This window comes from Nannobrachium achirus, assembly GCF_963921795.1.
Source record: "Nannobrachium achirus genome assembly, chromosome: 1".
NCBI classification, from domain to species: domain Eukaryota; kingdom Metazoa; phylum Chordata; class Actinopteri; order Myctophiformes; family Myctophidae; genus Nannobrachium; species Nannobrachium achirus.
Genome location: NC_137810.1, coordinates 14,059,963 through 14,070,807, shown reverse-complemented (window position 1 = coordinate 14,070,807; position 10,845 = coordinate 14,059,963). Strand labels below are relative to the sequence as shown.

Below are 10,845 nucleotides of genomic sequence, written 5' to 3'. Positions count from 1 at the left end.
GTAGGTTGTTTATAGTGTGCGTCATAATTTAGTAAACAGATACTGAGAAAAAGAAAATGGTGCAGTCTAAAACCAACCGTTTACGGAAGTCCGAATTAATCACCGATACTAAAGTGCTCCACCCAATTACATTACTTTGATGACTGGGCTGTGTGCAAACACTCAGGGTCACCGGTAAAGTCGTTCCCAACTTCAAACCCGCCAGTATCATAATCAAATACAGAGTCAAAAGCACAGCGTGCAGGTAACGCCAGGACAGGTGCAGGTGCCACTTTTTTATTTCGAGAGCTCTTCCTTCTACAGCAGTGAGAACACAGCAGCACCATGGCGGCTACAATCTGTCAGGTGATGGGCTTCGTGTTGAGTCTATTAGGGGTAGCAGGTGTGATTGCTGCCACAGGGATGGACCAGTGGGCCACAGAAGACCTTTTTGACAACCCTGTAACCGCCATATTCTCCTATTCTGGCCTGTGGAATTCCTGTGTTAGGCAGAGTTCTGGCTTCACCGAGTGCCGTCCGTACTTCACCATTCTGGGCCTTCCAAGTAAGCCTTCTATATCATTCTGCACCATCACTAACAAAATACCATGAGCATCATCCAGATGGCATTGCTTCTTAAAACGAACAAAAAGTTAGAAAGAAATGTTGTGTTTGTCAGTGTAGGATGTGGTTTGGCGTCACACCCATATTTATTCCAAATATGGGCACATTTTTGATGGATTTGTAGGACTGCATTTCTACGTGTTGGATTATTCACTTGTAGATTGTATGTGGTATACGGCAGTACAGTTTTCAGTTTTGACCCAATGAAGAAGCTTGGCTCGAAACATAATTAAATTAGATTGGAGCAGATGAGTGTGCAGCTTTTACCACACAGCACCTTATCTAAGTGATGTGCGTATTCTTGTTGGCATACTGCAGTACAGAAATGACCCAAGATGTTTGTGAATATTTGAGTACCTACTGTATTTTTGCTAGTCAGAAGCAAAGATGATGGAGTGGGTGACCAATAAAAAAATAATTAGGCCTACTAATTTCTGAATTTTACATTTACCAAGAGGGATGGCAAATAGATAACGATGAAAAGTCAAACCACACCCATAATTACTCAATTTAACTTCCGCCATTTCCCGAAACTGGCACAAACAAAGACTCATGGAGATTCTGATAAGCCTTGTTCCTCCTTAGACAAAACATAATGGGAAGTGAGATGATACCTTGACACGATACAGTACCTTCTCATAACTCCATGACAAAGGCAGTACACTAACAGTTTTTGAGTGGGACAACTACAATGGCCATCTCAATGGTTCAGTTAATAGGATTCATGTTGTCAATGTTAGGGGCATTTCTGATATCAGCTGCAACGGCGATGGATATGTGGAGTTTGCAAGATCGTTCTACCTCAGTTATAACTAATTTTTACACCTATAACGGTCTGTGGAACTCATGTGTAGGGACTGCGTATGGCACTACACAATGCAGACCATACTTTACCATACTAGGGTTACCAGGTAAGGATGTTGATGCAATGCCTGATGCATTTGCTATTTCCAAGGACATGTTTGGATTTTATTCAGGGAATGACGAAGGTCCTTAAAGGATAACTTTGTTTTTTTTTTACAACAAGGGTACATTTTTTAGATTGTAATTAAAGAAAAGAAAAGATGAGTATTAAAATTATTTCATTTACTGCTTTCTTTCGTTTTAGCCGCTTTAGAGATTTTGATTTCATTGGGATGAGGGCGTGTGTACAAGTGAATAAATATGTCTTTTTAGATCGCTAACATGATAGAAAGCAATTACATTAAAACAGTTTAACACATCTTTTATTTTCTCTAATTACAACCTAAAATATGAACCCATGTTGTAAAAAAACAAAGTTGTCCTTTAAACCATGATGAGTGAATGTAGCCAGAAAGATAAGACCTTAATAATCTACAATTAATTTGACTTTAATGTATTTTACAGTATATAAAATACATATAAATGGGAACATTTTCAGAACATGGAAAAAAAGAACCTGTGTTCCAAAGGATCCAATAGTTATTAGTTTGTTACAAACTCTTGTAAATACTTTTCATTTGTTCAATATTTATAAAAAAATAAAAATATATGGATATAAAAGGTTTCTGCCGGAAAGCAACAATATTTAATATGTAATCAGGTGAGTGTAGTCAGGTAATAAAAGTATCATGGCCTTCAAAGTAACTATATTTCATGTAAGAATTCTCTTGTTTTTTAGATTTTCAGTATGATGTGAAATCCATATTCAGTTATATAGCCTACAGTGTTAATTTATCCATTTGCAACTCAGAGTGTATATACAAATGTACAAATTGTAAACATGTGATCATCATCACAATCATCTTTGAGCATAGCATAAGAACTGCACCTCCTAAACGGTATACGTTTGACTTTCAGCTCTGCTTCAAGCTGTGCGGGCTTTGATGATCATTGGAATCGTTCTTGGAGTAATCGGGGATCTGATCGCCATCTTTGCACTCAAGTGTCTGAAAATGGGCAACATGGAAAACAACATCAAAGCTACAATGTCTCTGACTGCTGGGATCATGTTTATCCTCGGAGGTGTGATGATGATTTTCATTATTTCTTACTTGGCCAAGATTACATTCTCACAATCTGTCGTCTCTGTCCTTTCTCTCTTGGCAAAAGAAAGAGACACGTTTGATTGATTGATTGAATGAATACTTTATTAACAGTTAGCAAAAGTACAGATTATTTTTTAGGTTTCCTGAACTCAATTACACCCCAAAAAACTGAACATTCAGTGGATTTTCTGTGGTCTGTTTTTTTTTTAAATGATTAGGCCAGTGTTTCCCAAAGTGGGTGCCTGCCAGTCCGGGGATGCCACAGAATACTTTGATAATATTTGAAATTCATCGATATCCATTTAAATCCTCTATGCTTATACAGAACTGATTTGCACTGTACTTGATGAGTTATTTTTCCATCTACCCCAACTACAGAATAGCTGGAGTTCAAGTCGTTTAGTATAAAAGTTATTTTCAGTCTGTTCTTATGGAAACAGATATTTGTCTGTGACATACTGTATCTCATGTGCAAAGATGTGCATATTTACTGATTACATTTTATTTCTTCAGTTTTCTTATCTTTTACTATCTTTTATTATCGATTATTTATTTTCAGGTATCTGTGGCATTGCTGGAGCTTCAGCCTTTGCTAACTTGATTGTGCAAAGTTTTCGCTTCACCTCTTATGCAGACATGTATGGATCTGGACAAGCAAACATCGGTGGACTCACAGGAAATCTAACCCCAAGGTAATCTGAATGAAACCATGTCATATCATGATGATATGATGCAACTTATTGAAACTGTATCGGTTCCCTTATTGTTGATGTATTGTTCATTTTCAGGTACACGTTTGGCCCTGCCCTCTTCGTGGGTTGGGTTGGTGGAGCTATCCTGTTCATATCAGGAATCTTCATGTGTGTGGCCTGTCGTGGAATGGCTCATCAGGAGCCTCAGAGGTGCGTAATCTAGCAACCTTTCACAACACATCAGTGAAAGATGTTTTGTGTTCCAATTTGGAATCATTAATGTTATGTGTATAACAACAGGACCGAAGGACGCAGTTTAGTATGTGAAACGGCACATGCTGACTCCGTTTGTCTGAATGGACATGTACACTTTTTTACGGTCTACAGGTTTGCCGCTCTGACATCACGCTTTGACATCACTGTGATGTCAGGGGAACACCACTAACAGAATCCCCTTTATGCCCATATATGGAGTTCCCTGATGTCATTAAGCCCATATCTAACAGGACTTCATAGGGGAATGCCCATATATGGAGGCCACATCGGCCAAATACCACACTAACAGAATCCATAATCTCCAAGACAGATGGTTAAGACAGCCAATATATGTGTGGCTGGTTCTACAGACTGGGATCTCCATGTATGGGCATGAAAGGGATTGTAGGTATGATGTCAGATGTCATAGACGTCATATGACTTTCACATAACGAATAACTGAGTAAGCATGTTTAGGCTCTCACAGCAAATACATCACTGGCCAAATGGCCAAGACATGGCGCGTGCTCGCCCTTTAGGGCGAGGTCACTTGTTGCCCTGAGGTGTCTTACTAGTAATAATCTCTCCTCCTCTGTTCATTACTTTCTTCAAATCAAATAATTAAAAAAGTATCATGACTACCATAATCATTCTTGTTCCATGCTGCTTCGATAAGCCTTCATGATGGGTGCATTTCCTATGGTTTATTTAACATTGGTCAACTTGTTTTTAATATTCCTTAGGTATGACGGGATGGCCTACAAACCTGCCTCTCACCAAGCTATCTACAAACCTGACTCAAGATCCCATCAGCCGTTTAATAACTCTTACAGGGTCCCAAGTGTGGATGGAAGACAGACCAGCCAAAAATTTGACTATGTATAACACATGCCAGCTTGTGTGTTATGAGAACTTGAGAAAAATGGTATAACATCATGGTAACACTTCCTTGGAAGACCATGTCTATAAGCACCCAATGACCTGACCACTTATAGTCACTTAACTAGTTTATAATGCATTGTAAGAGAATAGTGATTATAATGTATTATACTATTATTATAATGTATTGCATATGAGGATTACAGTACAATACACTATAGTCTTGGCCAGGAGAACGTTTCTGATTGACCTGAAATTATGACATATCATACTTGACCTTATTGTATTTACTTTATAATGTGTTATGCTTATTGTTATGATGAAGCATTTATAATGTCTTAATTATACAGTGTTATAAGCAGATTATAATGCATTATAGACATGGGCTTTATAGAAAACGTTACTTTTTTAATTTTATATTATTTTGCTCTGTAATGATGTATGCTTTAGCCTTTAGTTTTTCTCTGGTCATGCAGGCAGTGATTTTGTATTCTGTTTTTTAACACCATTCTGTATAATATTGCAATGTTAAAGTTCTATTATCTGTTACTTTTGTGGTCATTTATATTGTGTTATAATCTATAATTTAGACATTTAGCAATAAGGCTATGTAGCAAATACACAAAGTGTACAGATTATATTATGGAGTCCAGGAAAACCAGACTAATAACTGTGTAATCTCTGTAGATTATATTGCTTTCCCCAGCTAACCTACCTTATGTTTTATTGTTGTTCTTTTTTTTAAATCTTTAATAAAGTTGTTTATTTTGTAATTTTTTGCCCATGTAAAGCGTCTTTGGGTACTCAGAAAAGCGCTATATAAATTTGAGATATATTATTATTATTATTATTATTATTATTAATAATAATCACTGTAATGACTCTCCATTAAAGGAAAACTAGGTAACGTTAAGCCTATATAAATATTTTTAAAGTCATTTCCCTCTTTCAGCCACTATATTATTGTGCTGGGGTGTTTCCTTGCAAAAAGACACCTCTGGCTCACCCTGTAGACAATATGCCTTCCGGTTGGTTCCAAGATTTCTAGCGGAAGTGCTGCGTTTAACGGAAGTTACGTTAGGGGAAAACCGGGGAAGCTCAATTCCCGGGGAAGCTCACACGGTGGAAGTTGAACGCTTTCTGCCTTATATTGTCACCAGGCTTTTCTCTTCGCAGATGAGTAAAGCCTGGCTACGCGAGGCTACCTCTGGCTGCATATCCTTTTTGCTCCACTGTTTATTTTGACGTTCCACTGTTTTTGTTGACATTCATCCCCTGCAGGGACTTCTTTGTCTTTGAGGGTAGGGGGGAGCTTGGCCAGAGCTCTTAATTTCTCCCTTTGAACTTCAAAGGGGTTGTGCACTGAGTTGATTGATTGAACCCATAAAAGTACACACACACACACACACACACACACACACACACACACACACACACACACACACACACACACACACACACACACACACAGTATTTAGTTTCCCTTTAATGATGTGTTTAGGTGCAGTTTATAAGATATATATGCAAGTGTTGTGCTGGACCTAAAATGTAATTGTATTGTAATTATTATATTGTCATCTTGGATCATCATCTTTCTCTGTCACTCACCTATAGCAGTAAATGTTCAATAATACATCATTAAATAGCCACATTAACCCTGGTGTTCCTATTCTTGGCATGTCATAATATGCAAATATTCTGTGAAAATAGCCAATCCACAAGCTCATAACATGCAGAGCTTTGTGAGCTTGTAGATCGGATATTTTTAGTAAAGAGATCATTTATATCGGTTAAGCCTCATTCTATCTATTCATAGATATTGCCTCAGTCTGTAGTGATTCAGAAGGAAATCATGCAAATAATGAGTTTAAAAGTGATCTGGCAAAATGATCACCTGTCATGGATTATGTTCAAGAAATGCACATCACATCAGTAAGGATTTTTAGTAGGTTGTTTAAAGTGTGCGTCATAGTAAACAGATGATGAGAAAAATAAAATATGGTGCATCGACTCTCGAGTGCAGTCTAAAACCTACCGTTTTCGGAAGTCAGTATTAATCACCGATACTAAAGTGCTCCACCCAATTACATTACTTTGATGACTGGCTATGTGCAAACACAGGTAAAGTCGTTCCCAACTTCAAACCCACCAGTATCCTAATCAAATATAGAGTCAAAGGCACAGCGTGCAGGTAACGCCACAGGACAGGTGCAGTGCTTAAGTCAGGTGCCACTTTTTTTTATTTCGAGAGCTCTTCCTTCTACAGCAGTGAGAACACAGAGCACCATGGCGGCTACAATCTGTCAGGTGATGGGCTTCGTGTTGAGTCTATTAGGGGTCGCAGGGGTGATTGCTGCCACGGGGATGGACCAGTGGGCCACAGAAGACCTTTTTGACAACCCTGTAACCGCCATATTCTCTTATTCTGGCCTGTGGAATTCCTGTGTTAGGCAGAGTTCTGGCTTCACCGAGTGCCGTCCGTACTTCACCATTCTGGGCCTGCCAAGTAAGCCTCTGCACCATCATCAACAAAATACCATGAGCATCATCCAGATGGCATTGCTTCTTAAAACGAACAAAACGTTAGAAATATTGTGTTTGTCAGTGTGGGATGTGGTTTGGTGTCACATTAAGTAGCTATTCCGAACATGGGTACATTTTTAATTGATTGGTAGGACTGCTCTTCTATGTGTTGTCATTAAATTACATTGGAGCAGATGCAGATGCAGTGCAGGTTTATTCTTTTTTTCTTCATGATTCCCACCCAGCACCTTTACTAAAGTGCGTATTCTTGTTGGCATACTGCTGTACAGAAATGACCCAACATTTTTGTGAATATTTACATTTATAGCCTAAGTACCTACAGTATTACGCTAGTCAGAAGCAAAGATGTTGGAGTGGGTGACCAATACAACAATAATTAGGCCTAATTATTTCTGATTTTTACATTTACCTAGAGCGAAGGCAAATAGATAACAATGAAAAGTCAACCCCATCATTACACAATTTAGCTGCCGCAATTTCCCGAAACTGGCACAAACAAAGACTCATGGAGATTCTGATAAGCCTTGTTCCTCCTTAGACAAAACATAATGGGAAGTGCGATGATACCGTGACACAATACCTTACCTTGACTCCATGACACAGGCATTAAGCCAACAGTTTTTGAGTATAAGACAACTAAAATGGCCATCTCAATGGTTCAGTTAATAGGATTCATGTTGTCAATGTTGGGGGGATTTCTGATATCAGCTGCAACAGCGATGGATATGTGGAGTTTGCAAGATTGTTCTACTTCAGTTAAAAAGAAGGAAAATAAATAAATAAAGAACTATAGTTGAAATATGGATATACAAGGTTTCTGCCGGAAAGCAACAATATTTAATATGTAATCGGTGAGTGTAGTCAGGTAATTAAAGATTCATGGCCTTCAGAGTAACAATATTTCATGTAAAAATATTAAAAAAAAAAACGATTTTCAGTATGTTGTGAATTCCATATTCAGTGATACAGTGTTAATTTATCCATGTGTAACTCAGAGTGTACACATGTACACATTGTAAACATGTGATCGTCATCACAATCATCTTTGAGCATAGCATAAGAAGTGCACCTCCTAAACGGTATACATTTGACTTTCAGCTCTGCTTCAAGCTGTACGAGCCTTGATGATCATTGGAATCGTTCTTGGAGTAATCGGGGATCTGATCGCCATCTTTGCACTCAAGTGTCTGAAAATGGGCAAAATGGAAGACAACATCAAAGCTACAATGTCTCTGACAGCTGGGGTCATGTTTATCCTCGGAGGTGTGATGATGATTTTCATTATTTCTTACTTGGCCAAGATTACATTCTCACAATCTGTCATCTCTTTGTCCTTTCTCTCTTGGCAAATATATTTGTGATTGAATACTTTAACAGTTAGCAATTCTTTTTTTTTTTTTTTTTTTTTTTAGTTTTCCTGAACTTAATTACAACCAAAAGAACTGAACATTCAGTGGATTTTCGGGTCTGTTTTTTTATTTTTATAATTAGGCAGGGGTTTCCCAAAGTGGGTGCCTGCTAGTCCAGGGATGCCTCAGAATACTTTGATACATTTGGAATTAATCAATATCACTTCAATTTAAAACACTTAGATCCTCTATGCTTAGTGAAACAGGCCTGATTTGCACTGTACTTGATGAGTTCTTTTTCCATCTACCCCACCTCTCTACACCAAATATTAAAAGTGTAATTCAGGTATGAACCCCTGAATTTGGCTCAGAAAATTTAAATGATTGTCCCCCCTTCATTGTTGTCACAGTCCCTTAACACACACACACACACACACACACACACACACACACACACACACACACACACACACACACACACACACACACACACACACACACACACACACACACACACACAATCAATTTGTACAGAATGGAGAACATTATATCGCTATATCGTATTTTACTTATTTTATGTACTTTTACTGAAAGGCCTTTCCATAATTTAAAGATTAAAATTTTTATTGTTGGATTCTCTTGGTGCTTAATTTATTACTGTAGTTCAAATAATCATTTGCCATTATTCATTCAATGATTTAATTGTATTTCTTCAGTTTTCTTATCTTTTACTCTTTTATTATCACTATATTTATTTTCAGGTATCTGTGGCATTGCTGGAGCTTCAGCCTTTGCTAACTTGATTGTGCAAAGTTTTCGCTTCACCACTTATGCGTCTGGTGGATTCAGCATGTATGGATCTGGACAAGCAAACATCGGTGGACTCACAGGAAATCTAACCCCAAGGTAATCTAAATTAAGCCATTTCATATCATGATGATATCATGTAACTTCTTGAAACTGTATCGGTTCCCTTATTGTTGATGTATTGATCATTTTCAGGTACACGTTTGGCCCTGCCCTCTTCGTGGGTTGGGTTGGTGGGGCTATCCTGTTCATAGCAGGAATCATGATGTGTGTGGCCTGTCGTGGAATCGCTCATCAGGAGCCTCAGAGGTGCGTATTATATCGACATTTCACAACGTTCACCATTTTGGAATCATTAATGATAAGTGAATAACAACAGGTTCCAGTATTTGTTTTCTTTTTTAACTTTATCTAATCTCTCCTCCTTTGTTCATTACTTCTTCAAATCTTTTTTTTTTTTTTTCACATTTAAAAACAACACATTTGAAACACATATTATATTGACTTGGGTTGTGCAGGTGAGATTTAGAAAACCCAGTTGGGTTTATAAGGTTAATCGCAATAGTACAAAAATAATCATAGAAATAAAAAGAACAAACAACATAGCGACATAAATAAAACAAATTAATATACAGTATGAAAAGATACATAGATTTATAAAAGAAAAGGGTGTGGGCAAGTGTATGTGGGAGTGGGAGACTATGTGGAGTTTTATTTAATCAAGTGGGTTCTAAGCTTATATTTAAATTTATTGAGTGAAGTAGACTTTGATGGAATTGCAATATGACTGTTCCATAGCTTGTGTTAAAATGGTAATAATTAAATAAGTCTCATGACTTGACTTGACATAGCATTCTTGTTCCATGCTGCTCTGATAAGCCTTCAGGATGGGTGCATTTCCTAGGTTTATTTAACACTGGTCCAGCTCGTCCAAGACAGTTTGCCCTCCAGGCCCCCAAGCTGTGGAATAAACTCCCTGTCGCACTTAGAACAACGGACTCACTCGCTAGCTTTCGCCGTGGACTGAAGACTCACCTTTTCAGACTCCACCAAAACCCTTAGCACTACTGGAAAATCAATGTCCATACATGACGCTAGTTAGCATTTGTTTTTTAGGTTTTTTATAACTTTTTTTTTCTTCTTTTTCTTTACGGATTATATTGTTTTTCTAGATATTCATTTGCATTTGTTATATTGCTGTTAATGTACTGACATTTAACCTTGTTTATTATTGTGATATTTTATCTGCTTATTGTAAGTCACTTTGGATTAAAAGCGTCTGCTAAATGCCTAAACTGTAAACTGTAAACCGTAAACTTGTTTTTAATATTCCTTAGGTATGACGGGATGGCCTACAAACCTGCCTCTCAATACACTATCTACAAACCTGACACAAGATCCCATCCGCCCTCTAATAACTCTTACAGGGTCCCAAGTGTGGATGGAAGACAGACCAGCCAGAGATTTAACTATGTGTAGCACATGACAGCTTGTGTGTTATGCCCTTGAGAGAAATTGTAACATATTGGTAACACTTCCTATGAAGCCTATAATGCAATACTTACTTTACTTAAAGCTACCAGTGACCACTTATAGTCACTTATATATAATGAATTGTAACAGACTAGTGATTATAATGTATTATACTATTATTAATGTATTCTTCTATGAGAATTACAATACACTATTGTCCTGGCCAGGAAAAAG

The 10,845-nt window shown here is 37.6% G+C and overlaps 2 protein-coding genes across 2 annotated transcripts; both read left to right on the top strand.

Moving 5' to 3' along the window:
• Window positions 1-324: 324 nt before the first annotated feature.
• Window positions 325-4,444, top strand: LOC308286282 (claudin-18-like; the record flags this gene model as incomplete). Its single annotated transcript, XM_080727276.1, has 5 exons — window positions 325-544; window positions 2,425-2,589; window positions 3,172-3,304; window positions 3,401-3,514; window positions 4,303-4,444. The coding sequence occupies 5 exons, from the start codon at window positions 325-327 to the stop codon at window positions 4,442-4,444; spliced, it is 774 nt and encodes a 257-aa protein (XP_080583402.1).
• A 2,280-nt stretch (window positions 4,445-6,724) lies between these two features.
• Window positions 6,725-10,617, top strand: LOC308281853 (claudin-18-like; the record flags this gene model as incomplete). Its single annotated transcript, XM_080722177.1, has 5 exons — window positions 6,725-6,944; window positions 8,081-8,245; window positions 9,093-9,237; window positions 9,334-9,447; window positions 10,476-10,617. 5 exons carry the CDS (start codon window positions 6,725-6,727, stop codon window positions 10,615-10,617), a joined length of 786 nt encoding a protein of 261 aa, XP_080578303.1.
• Window positions 10,618-10,845: the final 228 nt, after the last annotated feature.